The sequence below is a fragment of the Salmo salar genome, chromosome ssa23, assembly GCF_905237065.1.
Source record: "Salmo salar chromosome ssa23, Ssal_v3.1, whole genome shotgun sequence".
NCBI lineage: Eukaryota > Metazoa > Chordata > Actinopteri > Salmoniformes > Salmonidae > Salmo > Salmo salar.
The window spans coordinates 26372198-26389124 of record NC_059464.1 but is presented as its reverse complement, the minus strand read 5'-3'; the positions used below and the strand labels follow the sequence as shown (position 1 = coordinate 26389124).

At 45.9% G+C, this 16927-nt stretch overlaps 1 protein-coding gene across 8 annotated transcripts in view; it reads left to right on the top strand.

Moving 5' to 3' along the window:
- The window catches only part of LOC106584317 (centrosome-associated protein 350), a 39698-nt gene extending 22898 nt beyond the window's left edge, over positions 1 to 16800 (top strand). For 6 of the 8 annotated variants that reach the window (XM_014169432.2, XM_014169430.2, XM_014169435.2 and 3 more), the window contains 19 exons: positions 161 to 301; positions 465 to 652; positions 809 to 972; positions 1130 to 1329; positions 2620 to 2807; positions 3053 to 3140; positions 3249 to 3401; positions 3617 to 3774; positions 6999 to 7243; positions 7487 to 7674; positions 9135 to 9270; positions 9745 to 9905; positions 10005 to 10141; positions 10227 to 10309; positions 10406 to 12183; positions 13162 to 13620; positions 13697 to 13843; positions 14117 to 14239; positions 14370 to 16800. In XM_014169432.2, the coding sequence (XP_014024907.2) occupies positions 161 to 301; positions 465 to 652; positions 809 to 972; positions 1130 to 1329; positions 2620 to 2807; positions 3053 to 3140; positions 3249 to 3401; positions 3617 to 3774; positions 6999 to 7243; positions 7487 to 7674; positions 9135 to 9270; positions 9745 to 9905; positions 10005 to 10141; positions 10227 to 10309; positions 10406 to 12183; positions 13162 to 13620; positions 13697 to 13843; positions 14117 to 14239; positions 14370 to 14534 (4902 nt within the window). In that variant the 3' untranslated portion in view covers positions 14535 to 16800. The remainder of the gene's footprint in view (positions 1 to 160; positions 302 to 464; positions 653 to 808; positions 973 to 1129; positions 1330 to 2619; positions 2808 to 3052; positions 3141 to 3248; positions 3402 to 3616; positions 3775 to 6998; positions 7244 to 7486; positions 7675 to 9134; positions 9271 to 9744; positions 9906 to 10004; positions 10142 to 10226; positions 10310 to 10405; positions 12184 to 13161; positions 13621 to 13696; positions 13844 to 14116; positions 14240 to 14369) is intronic. The other 2 variants (XM_014169433.2, XM_014169434.2) reach the window with 2 other exon arrangements.
- Positions 16801 to 16927: the final 127 nt, after the last annotated feature.

Genomic DNA, 16927 nt, shown 5'->3' with positions numbered 1-16927 from the left:
ATTGTTGATCCTCTCGAGGGTGGCTTCATATTTGCCAACCCCTTGAATATTTATAGAACTCAATCTAACTTCACTGCATGTGGTGTGAGAAAGGTATTTTACTAGACGTGTGTAGGCTGTAGAGTGGTTCAGTAACAGAACTGTGTGTGTGTCGTTGCAGGCTCACGTGGAGCTGCAGGAGGACATGGCTCAGACCCAGCAGCAGTCTCTGGGAGGCATGCAGGAGGCCACCGCTAAGATGATCAGCCAACCGGCCGAGTCTGTACGCTATACAGCCGTAGCTTCCCACCAGTTCAAAGAGGTCCGAACACTCTCGCTCTCCCTCTCCACTCTTGTCCCTACAGCCAGTCACTGAGCTTGGTTTGTTTCCTCACTGTTGCATGTATTTGCAAATGTCTGACTCTTGCTTCTCGACACAGTTTCTTTCAGTTGATATATTGCTGACTTAGTTGCTCTCTCCTCAGATGACGGAGCTGGCCTGTTGTCAGATCGGTGACCCTGCTGCTGCTCCCATCAGCACCCTGTTTGACCAGCAGAGGCAGCATCACCAGAGCTTCATGGGTGATATGTCTGCTGCCAAGAACAGGACCGAGGAGCCCTTCTCCCTGGACAGCCGCTCTGACTCCACCCCCTCCAGGAGACCCAACATCAGGTACTGGAATTCACACAGTGGTGCGCCTCACAGACCCCGGGAGATGTTTCTCCTTGTCAGCATAATTGGTTTGGTCAGGTTAAACTTTATAGGCATGGCTAGATAAGCAATTGGTTTTCTCCCTCCCCTGTCCTCTCTGCGTTGTACCCCCCCCAGTGGTGGAGAAAGCAGCCACCGGAGTCCCTCCCTGGCCTCCTCTGAGAAGAGACAGAGGAGGAAGGTGGAGACGGGTAACAGCTCAGTGGTGGAGGCAGTGGCCCATACAGCAGCTGAAGACTCCATCCCCAGTGACAGTGTTCAGTCCCTACTGGATGAGAAAGGTGAGGCCAGGGGTTCATAGCACTCATTGTGGGATTGGAAGGGAGCCGTTATCACAAACAGGCAATGCATAATAATCGTTTACGATGCATAAATAGCCTGAAGTCTCTTAGAAAGAGAGAACAATGTTCCTGTCCCCAACAATCTGTCCCCATACAGACAGCGCCTCAGTGGCTACAGAGTACTCTCTGAAGTTTGACGAGTCCATGACGGAGGATGAAATTGAGGAGCGTTCGTTCCGCTCGCTGCTGCCCTCCGAGTCTCACCGGCGTGGAGTGTTGGAGAAGAAGAGAGTTCCTCACGAGGAGTCGGATGACGAGCCCAGTCAGGAGAACCCCACAGCACAGGACAGCTCCAAGGTTAGTTTGCCACCTCATCTCAATAACTGTAATGCTGGCAAAGTAGCAAGACTGCTGAAATCTTAGCACTTATCCAAAAGCTTAAATGTACTAGTTTACTTTGGGAGGTTTCTCCTTAAAGTAACCAGCGCATAATGCTTATCCACATTTAGCCCGATTTTGACCGCAGTAATGGTGAAATTATAGCTTCTCTCTAATATGTTGGCAGCAGCATCTGTCTTAGCTCTTAATGTCAAGCCACAGTGGTAGCCCCCTGCCTCTCGGAAGGGTTCAGTATGCGGGATTGTGCCTAGCCATACTGACGCCTGGAAAGGGCTCCACTGGCCATGGCATCAGAAAGACTGGGAAAGCCTGCTCAATTCATTACTACCCTGGGCACAATAAACGTTCTGTGTGCCCCGGCCCCACTTAACTGGGTTCTGGGTGATTCCCTGCCTGGCTGTATCGTTCCCGACCCGACCCATACCTGGTCCCTTCAAACACAACAGGTGGAGGAGAGGTTGTGGTGCGGCTAGGAGAGGTTGTGGTGCGGCTAGGAGAGGTTGTGGTGCGGCTAGGAGAGGTTGTGGCGCGGCTAGGAGAGGTTGTGGCGCGGCTAGGAGGGGTTGTGGCGCGGCTAGGAGGGGTTGTGGCGCGGCTAGGAGGGGTTGTGGCGCGGCTAGGAGGGGTTGTGGCGCGGCTAGGAGGGGTTGTGGCGCGGCTAGGAGGGGTTGTGGCGCGGCTAAGAGGGGTTGTGGCCTAGGAGAGGTTGTTGCCCTAGGAGGGGTTGTGGCGCGGCTAGGAGGGGTTGTGGCGCGGCTAGGGCGCGGCTGTGGCGAGGTTGTGGCGCGGCTAGGAGAGGTTGTGGCGCGGCTAAGAGAGGTTGTGGAGAGGTTGTTGTGGAGAGGTTGTGGCGCGGCTAGGAGAGGTTGTGGCGCGGCTAGGAGAGGTTGTGGAGAGGTTGTGGCGCGGCTAGGAGGGGTTGTGGCGCGGCTAGGAGGGGTTGTGGTCACACCTGGCTGCCACATGTAGGGATGATTTTGTACATACCTTGGCCTTCATTGGCCCCAGGTGTTTTGACAGCGCTCTGGATAGACTTTGGCATTTACAACACTGATACTATATCGCAACCACCAAGGCCAGCAGCCTCTCCCTCGCCTCAATTTGTTTGCCAGCTGGAGGGAGCATGTAACCAGTGGCCAGAGTGATCTTCCATCTACCACTGTTTGCTCTCTGTGTGTGCCTGGTTTCCTGACTGATAAGGCTTTGTTATGTGTTAGTGACTCTTTGTCCCCGCTCCGCTCCCGGCAGCAGGACGGCAGCATGCCCTTCTCCAGCGGACAGGACAGCTTCTCCAGGTTCACCATGGACATGGTGCGTCAGTACATGAAGGAGGAGGAGGTGCGCGCCCACCACCAGAGCTCCCTGCTGCGCCTGCGACAGAAGGCCCTTAAGGAGAAAACCAAGGCCGAGCTCGCTTGGCTGGAGCATCAGAAAAGGCACTGGTTTACTTTTATTAGGATCCATGTTTTCTGAATGAATATTGTCTCATTCCCCGCTAACGCCAAAGTTTTTTGGGGTTTCCATCATACGAAAACGTGCGATTGGAATTCAGCAGAACACATTGACCAAAACTATGAATCTAGTTTTGGTCAATGTGTTCTGTTGAATTTCTTTCGCATGAGGCACTTCTGTCCTCATTTTGCATTCATGTTCTCACTGATTCTCCTTTCTGATCTCATAGGCGCCTCAGAGACAAGGGTGAGGATGACAAGATGCCACCCATCAGAAAGAAGCAGAGAGGCCTACTGATGAAACTCCAACAGGAACAGGTAACTAACCAACAAAATCTCTGCCCATCTCACCTGCTCCCATCACTGCCCATCTGTAATGCTGAGTGACCATGACCTTTGACCCTGTCGGTGTCTGTGTTTGTCCAGGCGGAGATCAAGCGTCTGCAGGAGGCCAACAGGGCAGCCAGGAAGGAGAGGCAGCTGCTGCTCAAACAGCAGGAGGAGATAGAGAGGATGAGATACACCACCCTCAAGCTGAAGGAGCGCCTCAAGTGTGCCGGCACCGGTGACACCCCACCGGTCAGTACTACCACCTTCTTACGTCATATTCATATCTGGGAATGTCTTATTTATGGACATATTGAGCTAATCCTCAGAGATGCTTTGTGTTATGCATATGTCTAAAATAATACTGCATGGTTCCATTAAGATTTAAAATGGTCTTGCGCTCTTCTTCATTTCTGGTGTGTGTGTGTGTGTGTGTGTGTGTGTGTGTAACCATCTATGTCCTACAGGAGACTCCAGTGTCGGAGCACGTCGAAGGGGCAACATCCCCCAGTGCTGCGATGACTGACGGGGACGTGCGCAGCGCCTCTCCCCTCTCAGTGTCTGGCAGTGAGACCAGCAGCATCATGCAGAAGCTCAAGAAGATGCGCTCTCACACGGATAAGAAGTAATTTAAACTTCAATTAACCTATTAACTACACTGTCCAAATTTCTAATGACAACTAAAATGTCTTATTGGAAGTTTTTGTCAAGGGCTCTTTTTTTCTCTACTTCAGGGCTTATAACAGGATTCACTAAGATGGACACAATTTATACCAACTTTTAAACAGCTGAAATTACCATATTTGATAGCTTTATCTTTATGGGTGTGATTTGTTAACTTGTCTTAGACTGACGATCTAACAAAACCATATTGGGCATATCAATCATTAAGACTGTTTGCTTTGTTAATCACAATGAATTATGTACCAGCTTCAGAGCTTCTGTTCTTGAAAATCATTTGATAGAAGTTGCTGTTGCCTTGTGAAAGTGAGGGATTGGCATGACTAGAAACCTTCATTCTTCTGTGGTGTGGATATGAATATAAGCATGCTCCACGTCCTCTATAGATCAGGGATCATCAACTAGATTCAGCCGCGGGCAGATTGTTTTCGTTTGCGCAGAACATTTTGGGGGGACCGGCCATATAAAACCACCTCGCGAACCGCCAGTTGGGGAACCCTGCTATACATGCATGTTAGTTGTTCAGACTGCACCTTCTCCGATCTCTGTACTCATTCCAAAATGTACGATATGAACCAGAGCAAATATGTAGTGTAAAATGTCTGTCTGGTGTCTCATACAAGCAGCGAGGGCAGGTTTTAGTCTTTTAACAATGTGGTCATGTGACTGGAGGGGGACTCTCACGATGGTTGAACAGCCAGACCTGCACACCGACTGACCTCATTCTTATGCTTGTACATTCTGCAGTACAGGTCCTAACAAACGTTCAGTTGTTGTGGTGTTTAAGGATTTGTAACTTTCGTTCAGTAGCAACGTGATCAGTACTAATTGTAGGCCGAGAGCGAATGATTCTTTAAATTGAATAATCTACCAAAAAAACACAAACTGAATGTACCCAATATCACAGCTTAAAGTGGGAGGTCACTGTCAATTTGAGCCTAGACTTTATTTTTTGTAGGGAATTAACAAGCTGCTTGGAGCTACGCCTCTGTCTGCTTGCTTGCATTGGTCTTCTAACAACCTGCCATTTCAATATGTTAACACGGTCTCTTTTAATAATGCTCTAGTGTTGTTGTTGTGGATCATAGTGAAGGTTAATGTGTGATTTAGCCAGTGTTTTAGTCTAATAAAGCCTAAATCAGGTTTTAGTTACCAGTACTTAAAAACATGAACAATTATCACCCACCACTACATTTGCAACTTTTTGCTAAAATAACCTAATCTTGCAAATTCCTCCACCCATTGCATTTAATTAAGGAGAAGCATTATGTCTACTGAGGTGCAACATGAGACAAAGGCCTCTCTCTTAACCTTTTAGGATTATAATTGATCAGTCACGCCTAGCTCTTCTCTGGCACCGCCGCACACATTCACACATGGCTGCACATTCCTACACACCTGCTCTTTATTGGAGTCCGGCTCCAAAGACGAACATGCACATCTTGCCATGCCCTGGCCAACTCCTGATGAAAAGGACTGAGTTTTAATACCCCTCTAAGCTCTGCCACCAACACAAAACCCTGGCAGATTAACTACATCACTTCTCTTTGAATGAACCCATGAAACATCCAGTGCAATAAAGCACATGCTTAATCACTATTCTCTCTCTATTTGGCTGTTTTCTCATTCTCCAACTCATATTTTGTGCGGTATTTCCTGTGTCGTGTCCTTGCTTTGTTTGGTTGTAGACACTGCTCTCCTGTTCACTACTACTTCTCTCCGTTTATGGCCCACCACTGGGCATCTTGCAGTTTCTGTTTCCCCTACCTCCAGCTGTTTATCTACATCCAGTTGGTCAGGTACAGTGCTGCTCTCGCCTCTCACTGCTGCCTATCCTTCTCTGCCCTCTGTCCCAAGGACCATGCTTATGTTCAGCTCCCGCCTCCCCATTTCCTTTTTTTTCCAGGAAGTGTGAAGTGAAAGCTTGAATAACACCCAATGCCATCCTGTTGGCAACACAAACCAGTCATCAGGCATTGCATGTACATTCACTACCGTATGCATGAAGGGGCACAGAAATTCAACAACAAGTGAAAAAAACTAGGCATTTTTGCCAGAAATGATATGACCTCACTTTGGTCTGCTAAGGTCAAAGGTCATATTCCTTTTAATACAGTTGGCCTGATTTGAACGAGACTCTCATTGAACAGCGAGAGCTCTCCGATCTCTGTGGTGTTGCTTTGAGGTGCTCATTTAACTCTCATTCAGAGTGACTGAATCAGGATCTGCATGACTTTCTCATATTCATGCCGCTCACTACTTTTGTTGAAGAAAAGTCCATAAGAGTAAATTATAAGTTATTAGGCTACACACCGTCCATGAAAAAGAGGCAGTGCCTTTGGCCGGTGCTTTAGCAGTGATAGAGGGTTTTAAATCTGTTCAATGAGCCCAGTAAAACTGTTGCTTGTGATGGGCTAATGAGTATGTATTGCAAGTGGGCTTAATAGAATTGGGAGCACAGTCTAACCCAAAGCCGTACTAGTGCGCGAAAGAGAGACCAGCAAACACAGTACTGTCTGGCACTTCTACTAATTATAGTCAACATGCAAAATAGCTGATTAACTTGCAGTGCATAAGGAACCAGTTCTTTTCAATGTACATTATAAATCAAAGCAATGGAGAAACAATTTTGAAAGTATTTTCTGTCAGCAGTATACATGGGAAATGCATTTTGACTCTTGTGTTGTGTAGAATTCATGTCGAAGTTACACCCATAGACATTTTGACCTATATTCTGCAATGTGTTTTTTTTAACCCTTGGTGGTCTTTGACTGATGTTTTGAGGGGTGTCCTACAGTGATGTTAAGCCCTGGGGTCAAACCAACTGATTGAACCTGACTACCACACTTTGTGCCTGTTTTATCCATTTTGATCAAATGTTTGTACTCTGTTGTTGGGAGAAGAGTTTGGATGACTTGTGCACTATGGTGTCAAAATGAAACCATGTCTGTTGAGGTAAGCATGGTTCGGATGGTTTGTGTGTGTGGACCATCCCGGAGGTTTTGAGTTTGCAGGGAAGATGGGCAGGGGGTGGTTGGGTTGATGGTTGGACTGCTGATGACTCCACTAGCTTCTGCGACGTTGCAATCATTTCACTGCTTCTCACACCAACTGCACCTACCATTCTTTGTGCTTTCTCTCCCTTCCTCCTGTCCTCCCCACCACCAGGTTCCTGACCAAGCGGGAGCAGGGTCTGATGCATCGGCGGAGGCACGCGGAGGAGCTGCTGGAGTGGAAGCAGAGGCTGGATGCTGAGGAGGCTGAGGTGAGGCGGATGGAGAAGCAGGCCCTGGCTGCCTGGGACAGAGAGCGTCCTAGAGACGGAGACCAGAGGTCAGATCACAGAGACTATGCCAGCTCCGGCCCCAATGCCAGCTCCGGCCAGCACGACCCTGAGGGAAAGACTGACAGAGGTGAGAGACCACTGTTGACAGACACTGAGCTCTAGGCCTATTGTATGAGATGAAATAAGCACATGCTGTAGTATGCAGTAGTTTCTGTTTATTGCCTGTTATCAGGTATGAGTTTGCTTGCCTTGTGTCGTATACTTTTTATGAGTGAGAGAACATCGTACAGCTAGCTGTATAGCCATGTTTGAGGCTGCAGGTGTATTCATCTGCTCTTACCCCTTGACCTTTGTGTGTGTCTCTCCTCAGACTCTGTGAGTGAGGGCGACTACTCCCCAGTAGTGACTGGCTCCAGCGTGCACACAGATCTGTCTGGGTCCCAGCAGCCAGACATCCCCTCCACTGATCAGCCTGGCTCTGTCTCTGAGCTGCCCTCCACCCAGCACAGCCCCTCCATCTACACCCAGGACTTAGACTCCCCCTCTGTGAGCAAGAGAGTAAGGCCCTGTGCATGTTGTGATGTCATGTTATCTATTACTACAGTAGAAATACATTGATTACATTTGTTTATGAACCCTTCAAAAAGATTAGATCATTTTATTGTCCCCCCCCACAAAAAAAGCAACATGCACAGGGCCTTACTCCCTTGCTCACAGAGGGGAGTCTAAGTCCTGAGTGTAGATGGAGGGGCTGTGCAGGGAATTTTATGAGTTAACAGAATCTGTCAACGAGCATGCTCCAAGTATTATCCCTCCTGAGAACAAAGTGAGACTTGGTTAGCGCTCTTCCCATCAAATTGAATTTGTGACGTGCGCCGAATACAACAAGTGTACACTTTACCGTGAAGTGCTTACTTACGATGCCCTTTCCCAACAATGCAGTAAGAAAACTAACAAATAGATAAAAAGAAAATAGTAACACAATAAAATATAAGCCGTATCGGTAATGAATCAGTGTGCTGGAGTACGAGGTAATTGGAGTGATAGATTGAGGGGAATTGTAGGTTTGGTTAGGTGATTGAAGTACTATGTACATGTGGGTAGGGGGTGAAAAGGAAAAAATCCCTGTCGCCATTTAATGAACTGTTGAGCAGTCTTATGGCTCGGGGGTAGAAGCTGTTCAGGAGCCTTTTGGTCCCAGACTTGGCGCTGTGGTAACACTTGCCGTGCAGTAGCAGAGAGAACAGACTATGACTTGGTTGGCTGGAGTCATTGATTATTTTTAGGGCTTTCCTCTGACCGCCTGGTTAAGAGGTCCTGGATGACAGAGAGCTCGGCTTCAGTGATGTACTGGGCCGCACGTACTACCCTCTGTAGCGCGATACGGTCGGATGCCGAGCAGTTGCCATAACAAGCGGTAACGCAGCCAGTCAAGATGCTCTCAGTAGTGCAGCTGTAGAACTTTTTGAGGATCTGGGGGCTCGTGCCAAATCTTTTCAGCCTCCAGAGGGGGAAGAGGCTTTAGGCAGCTCAGTGAGTATAGGCCTTTGTCCAGGGTCCGGACTCAGTTGCTTCTTTCAGGGAATTGTCACTTTCCTTGTGCAAAGTTCATGTGTTACTTGATTGTTATTTGAGACATTGAGTATTATTAATTAACTGCCCTATTGGGTGAAGAAGAAAACACTTTAAAAAATCACTTCTTTCATTTACTCCTGTGAGCTCATTATATGGAGCTAGATGTCACTATAGTTATTTGGGGTTATTTAAATCGTCTCAGGAATTTAGACGCCACATGCAAATGAGATGTAAGCAGAAACACTCAAGTCTAATGTCATAGAAAGGCATCTGTGCATGTACCATTAGAGACACTGCCTTTTGAGTGTGTTTGTTTTTGTGTGTGTGTGTGAGTTTTGGTGTGTCTTGGTTAGTTAGTTAGTTAGTTTGTGGCATGCTGTTGTGGTGAATGTGAGACTGTCCTGAATTCCCCTTGGGCCCTATCCTTTTCCTCTGTTGTACAGTCTCCTTCACCAAAAGCCAGCCTCAGCACTAACACACACCCAGAGGGCAGCAGCAGCAAGATGCAGCTCTGCTCCTCCTCCAGGACCTCCAGCCACGACCCCAAGGCCGCTGACACTCCCTCTAGCACACACACAGGTGAGTTGGTCCCCTCTTTGGAGCAGTAGGGCCTCCAAAACGGGACATCATTTTTATTTCCTGTTAGAGCTGTTGAAAAGCAGAGTCGAAAGAGGACTGACTGCAGGCATAATGTGATGCCGTAAGAAAAGGATTATGCGTGCAGTTCCCTGACACTCAACCTGCTTAGTTGTGTTATGGGAGTATGGAAGCTTCCCAGCCGTCACTGAGCTACAGTCATAGTCCTTAAACTGTCGTTGCTGGTTCTGTTGTGCTATTATAGTGGACATTTCAATCATCAGGTTTTATCACTAACATAACATGTGCATGCATTTTTGGAGTAGCATATGAATGTCCGTATGGACAAACCGCAAATAAATAAATATTTACTCCCCTTTCTGAGAATTTGAGTACAGTAGTTCTAAGTTGGATTACTTTATACTAATCAGTCTGGCATGGATTTAGCATTCTAACCATACTTATTGTGTCACACAGAGCCGATGTCGGATCAGAGCGACATCGAGAGCCGTATCCGTGCCCTCAAAGAGGAGCTGCGCAAACGCAAGTCTGTGGTGTACCAGCTGAAGAAGGAGCAGAAGAAGAGGCACAAAGAGCGTCTGAAAGCCCAGGAGGCCAGCCTACTGAAGCAGCTAGAGGTCAGTGTATATCAGAATCCTCGCCTGCCCTGCTCCATTCAATGAGCAATAACAAGAACAGTGACTTACTTTGGGCTTTGTTTCTTTCCTTATGTCTAGTCCTACAATGACTTCATTGAGAAGACCGAGACTGAGTTGAATAAGGAACCGGACTCGACACCTGCTGCCAAGCCTCAGATCAAGGCCCCCACCTCAGCCACAGAGAAGCCCAAGATTAAACCACCACCTCCTTACAGGTACACTAGCGCACTAACTATGTGTATGTTGCACAAACTGATGAATTGGTCCATCTTCATCTAAACATGTTTTTTTCCTCTCCAGACCTGAAACCGGCATAAACTGGACGGTTGTCTCTGACTCAGAGAAAGCTGAGAAGACACTTCCACATTCTCCAGTTGAACAAGGTGGGTTGTGCATGTCAAGAAGTGTATATTTCTCCACGTTGACATTTGTGCCCATACTGTGATGATAACACAAGTTGTTCCATGTTTTGTTGTCAGATGACCTCACAACATCTGGGCTCAGTAAATATTCAGCATGGCATGAGGAGTCCTCAGACGAGGACCCCCCTACTGTCACCCCAACTCCAGTGTATGGGAGTCCAGAGCACACCAACGGTCTGAGAGGCCTGCTGTCCCCCGAGCCTCTCCCCAGGCAGCCCTCTGAGGGGGCACTCCCCCTGAGGGAGCCAGCCAGGCCACAGGCTACTGACTCTGGGGATGAGCGTGTCGTCTCTAGCCACCGGTCAGAGGTCATGGAGGAGCTGGACTCTGTAAAGTCTGAAGGATCTGAGCACACTCAGTCACTTTCTGAAGACCGTCACTTTGACCATCTACTCAAACTTGACCTAGGGCACAGCCCAGCTTCCCAGCAGCACCATTCTCTGTCAGAACATGTTTCCTCAGAGAAAGGAGAACAAGGGATTTCCCTGATAAGCAGTCTTGATGTTGATGAGAAATCTGCTAAGTCACCATCCCCCATCAAAGAGCGATCCTACACCCCTGAGTCTGATGTCTTGTCATCAAAGGGTGACTTTTCAGCCAAGGGTAAGGATGCCTCTCCTCCTTCAGCTGATGGTTACCATGAAGACTTTGGGGTCTCTGTGGAGTCGTCACTCAGGGAGGACAACCAAGGCTCCAAACCTACCTCACCATCCCGCCAAGAGACCAGAGAGGCTTCCCACAGCAGGTCACCCTTCTGCAGTAGTGAGGAGGAGATCGGTGAGGAGCTGAGTGGAAGATCTGGAGCTACTGGTGGCAGTCCTCGCTCTGAAAGACTTCTTGACCTGCAGAGCCAAACCAAGGATTCCCAGGTCATTAGTTCAAACCGCTCCCCAACTATCTCCCCTTCCCAGACCCTACCTTCACCAGCACTGGATGAAATGCCTAACTTCACCATTGGAGACAGGGTTTTAGTGAGCAACGTCCAGCCTGGTACGCTTAGATTCAAGGGCCACACCAGCTTTGCCAACGGCTTCTGGGCTGGAGTGGAGCTGGACAAGTCTGAAGGAAGCAACAATGGCACCTACGATGGGGTGGTGTACTTTGAGTGTGAGGACGACCATGGCATCTTCGCTCCTCCGGACAAGATCTCCTGTATGCCAGAGAAGTTTGAGATCGACGTGGACACCACAGAGGACGAGGACTCGTTCCTTGACGACCAATCTGAAAACGAGCCAAAGAAATGCAACTTTGAGGAGAAAATGCATGAAAGCAGTCTGCAAAATAAAAGAGGGGGTGTATCTCAGAGTTATCGTTCTGGAGACAACGGACCTACTGATGTGAATGATGATTCAGCTGAACACCAGACAAACTTGATCAACTTACATGAGTTCAAAGAGGGAGAATATTCAATGTCCAATGAAAGAACCAAGACCATCATTCTGGACTTTGAAGATGTACCTACCAGTCTCTTCATCACTGACATAGACCGTAAGATAACTATTGATGAGACCTCTACCATCATTGAGAGCAATGGCCTAGATGCCCATCAGAAATCTACTCCAGAGCAGACCGTGGGGAAAGACACCCTCAGTGCTTTTGCAGATAAGCTCCTCAACAACTTCATGAAAGACGCTGTGAAGCAATTCGCACAGATCAAAAAGGCCAAAGAAGAGAAGATATCAGCTGTTAATCAAATGAAAGATGACCTTTTTAATGAAGAGGGTAGGGAAACGGTCTCCCAAGCTCACGTTGTGGCACAGAGAGATGGTCTGCCCTTCTTCCTAGATGGAGACCAAGAGGAGCAAGTGTCGTCTCCAGAACTCTGTAACCGGCCGGTGAGTTTTGATCCCATTTTAAGACCGTTATAGAGTAAATGTTCGAAGTGTTTAAACATACAGTATTTTCTTCAGATAATGTGATAACCTGCAATCACATCATGTGTAATGCATTTCATTTATAAATGATGATATTTTCAGCTAAAGTACTTCAAAGAGCTGATTTGTCTTAGTAAATGATTAAACAGAACTGATGACATTGCTGTAGGGGAATGGAGCAATAATTGAGCTTAGCAGCACTGCTGATAACCATCCAGAGTTGATTTGACCTCAAAATACCCTTTTTGTGGATTTGTTTGAGTCCAAAGGTCAAACAACAACTTTGACCAACATGCAACTACGCTGAGTGTATAAAACATTATGAAAACCTGCACTTTCCATGACAGACTGACCTGGTGAAGGCTATAATCCATTATTGATGTCACTTGTTAAATGTAGATGAAGGGGAGGATATGGGTTAAAGAAGTATTTTTATGCCTTGAGATAATTGAGACATGGATTGTGTATATGTGCCATTCAGAGGGTGGCTGGGCAAGATAAAATATTTAAGTGCCTTTGAAAGGGGGTATGATAGTAGGTGGCAGGCGCACTGGTTTGTATCAAGAACTGCAACGCTGCAGGGTTTTTCGCGCTCAACAGTTTCCCGTGTGTATCAAGAATGGTCCACCACCCAAAGGACATCCAGCCAACTTGACACAACTGTGGGAAGCATTGGAGTCGACATGGGCCAGTATCCCTGTGGGACACATTGTAGAGTCCATGCCCTGACGAATTGAGGCTGTTCTGAAGACAAAAGGTTGTGCAACTCAGTATTAGGAAGGTGTTCTTAATGTTTTGTACACTCTGTGTATATCCAATTGAATTTGGTGCTCTGTTTTCTTCTGTTCTATAAATATTTATGTCAGTAGAATTAAAAACTTTCTTAGATTTTCTTAGGGTTTTCACTTAGTGACTCTTGTCCTTACTCTGTATCCATAGGAGAGTCCAGTGTTGGGGGCTAGTGGTCAGGAAGAGTTGACCAAGCGTCTGGCTGAGCTGGAGTTGAACCGGGAGCTGCTGGATGAACTAGGGGATGAGCAGGACTGGTTCGATGAGGACTATGGCCTCAGCTCCCGTAGAGAGCAGCAAAAACGGAAACAACAGCAGGAGGGGGGGCTGTCAGTAAGCCTGGCTGACCAGGTGAAGACCCCACCCAGACCAGAGCTGCCCCGGCAGCCCAAGCTCCCTGAGCAGCCTGCCATGGTGGTGCCCCACTCCGCCCCGAAGGTGGAGAAGCTGGTCGACACTGCCACCCAGGAGATCTGGAACCAATGTAAACTGGGCCAGGGCACACAGACCCTCACTGGGCTCCCAGTCCCTAAGCCTTCAGAGGAGTTCCTGGGATGCGATGGCGAGGGCAAGGATCAAGAAAGTCAATGTGTTCGCAGCTACAGACAGGTAAGGACACATTGAAAAGAGATGACCCATTTCATGTATTGAAATGTATCCACTGACATTTGCTTACTATCTGCAGGCTGTCTATGACTTAACATGGGAGATCATCCAGGAGATCTTTGCGGAGGATCCTAACGCCCATCAGCCTCAGTGGGTCAAGCCTCGACGCATGAACTCCTCCTACTTCCATAGAGTAAAGAGCCCTGGCGACATCACCAGAGTTCAGGTGTGTATGTGAAACCGACGTCAGTGTGCTGCTAACAGCTTCCTCCACTGTCCCTGTTCCATACCAGGCTCAAACGAGTGATGTTCTGCTCGCAACACACGTGACCGCCCTCCTTGACAACGTACCAAGCAATTGAGCTATAGAAAAAGCTCTATCGATGGCTCCATTGGCAACATTTCAAGCTAGCTGTGGAGTGAGCTTACGCCACATTCTTAACTCTTGTTACATATGCCATGCTTATGGTGCCATCTAAAGTAAATTCTCGTCTTCCAGGCGTTCATCACCACAGAGGTGTTGAAACTGTATAGCCTGAAGAAAGACCTGAACCAGAAAACAGATTGGCAGAAGATGCTGAAATTCGGAAGGAAAAAACGGGATCGAGTAGATCATATTCTGGTAAGAGCATTAAACAGTGAAGCTTTAGGAGTGACTCGTTCTGAATTCAAGAGGTCCTTTTATTTTATGAATTACCCAACTAATGTAAAATGTATTTTCTAGTAGTGAGATGTCTTGTGTGCATTTTCAGGTCCAGGAGCTTCATGAGGAAGAGTCTCAGTGGGTGAACTATGATGAGGATGAGCTCTATGTCAAGATGCAGTTGGCTGACGGTATCTTTGATGCGTTGATAAAAGACACAGCAGAAGTTCTCACACAAATTCAGGAGAAGAGATTGAAAAGAGCCCTTTCCTGAGCTTTTAAGCCTCCATTGTAAACCCATCTTCCACCAGACAGTCCCTCCCACAGCCAACGTGCCAATGATCTCCAGATGCCTTCATTTCAGTCAAACTGGTACCCCTCTGCAACACAGCTTTGGACTAGCTAATTGTGGATCTACCACGTCTTACACCAAACATCTTTGATCCAGCCTACAACCAACACGTAAAGCCTCCCATGCTGGCTCCCCTGTTCATGTCCAGTCAAAGATGGAGTGGATCTCGTTTCCCATTAAATCCATCAATGCTGCTAAATTGACTGTTCCATGGCTCATGAACTCAAGACAGTATTGAGGAGCATTCTGGTTCAACTAATAACAGGTGAAGATGAGAAGATTATATATAAAGTGTGGAAGTCATTGGGGTTATCAGATTGTATAAAAATGAAATATTTTGCCTTTTGTATTGTGCTATTTATTGTATGTAAATTATTTTATTATGGTTTTGTTGTTGAAAGCAAACTTGCTGTTAACAGGTTTCGAAACAAAGATTATTTTAGCATTTTGTAAAAGAATGATGAAATAACAAAGCACAAAAAGAAATGTGAATGTAGAAATGGCAATACATTGTATAGGGAGTGAGTGAAAAATAAATTAAAATCTACCTTTTTGTATTTAATATTTAAGAATCCAAATATTAGTAATTGATGGGTTTAAACACTGTCCTTTTTCTTCCATGTTTTTGCCTAGTAACTAGTGTATTGGCAATGAAAACAGATGCCTAGAGGTTCTACCTGGTTAGATTGGAAACCAGCCTGTCACGCTGGATTCAAGCCTTAAAATTAGCCTTTTACCTGATTCGGTTAAAGTGCCTCTTTTTTTGTTCTGTATGATTATGAATTGCCGCACTCAAAAGCAACAACACAAATTACAGGCCTTAGTTGATGTCTCTACTCTTATGTACCTCCTTTCTTTGAATGATATTTACATATACAGTACATACCTTTTCATAAATACCTAAAGGAAAAGTATATTTCCAACTGGGTTAAACTTCAGTCTCTGCCTTGTTCAGTGTCTACCTAAGCATAGTTCTAACCAGAGAACACCTTTTTCAAATCCCCCATTTGCCTTTTGCTCACAGACTGTCAGTATTGCATATCCAATGGTTCTAAGGTAGCATGACTCAAATGCCATTTATAGTAGGTAAATATAGTATGTCACTGATGATGCACTTCTGATTTACTGCAATGGAACCTAGTGTTCTCTCCATTCGTCACGTACACAATGGCTTTAGCAGCATGGTAGCAAGTGTGAGTCATTGATTAATTTGTGTGGGTCCTAGCATTCAACAACAATGTCCAAGGGCTTATTCTGTCCTCTCATCAGTAGATACTTTAGTCCAAGAATGCTGTGATGTACAAATTAATTTACCATGCACGGCGATGCTTGTCAATTGTAATTTTGGTTAGACAAGTGACCTTAATGGTCGAATGAAAGTAGTTTCCATGCCAATTTGCATTTTACAACCACTATTATTTTACCAGAAGGAGTGATAAACTGTCTATTGTGAGACGTCGGACTGTACATTTCCCTTTGATACCCAGTTCTCCATGATATGCCTAATTTTGTGTGGAATGAGAAAATAGTGATGTGATTTAATACCTAGTAAATTAATTTCCACAAGGCTGTATTGCAACACCTTCCCCTAGAATGGTGAGAAAAATCTGAATTGATTGTACCTGTGGAGAAATATGAATTGATTGTAGCTGGTGGATGTAATGTCCCATTTATAAATATGCAGTATTTGTTCGTTGGGTACATTGTTTTATGTTTGGATCATACAAGCCAGCTTTGTAGTCTTGTGGAAAAACATTGAGTTGCAATGTAACCAATACGCCTCCAGACAGTTTTCAGACTGCTGTCTGTAGTAGGTTTGTGTTGGCCCTTGCTGTAAAGATGGGTATTTTAACTCCAAAGCAAAAATGTATATTATGCAAAAATGGTTTGATAATGAAATTGAGTACACTAGAGATCTTTTTGCATCTTTTAAAGTGAATATTTAGAATGTAGTACTGTCAGAGATGCAGGTACACTAGACTTGTAAATTGTTTTATGGGGTGTAAATATACTAGAACAGTTCTGTTGGATCTGACTCACTGAACCTGGAAGATTTTTGTAAAATAAACATTGTTCACATTGCAGATATGTATATAGTATACATATATTTTAACTAAATTGAACTTTGAAATTGTAAATAAAGCTTTATTTCCAAATATTAAATGTCTGCTATAACCTGCAAAAATCATGCCCAGCACAGTGCCTCAAGTATGTTTGGCCAAATGTGGTTTTCCTTTTCATTTTTTTTGCCTTATTATTTTTCCCAATTTGAGTGATTTGCATAAGTGTATTATTATAAACAAAACTGCAGGACA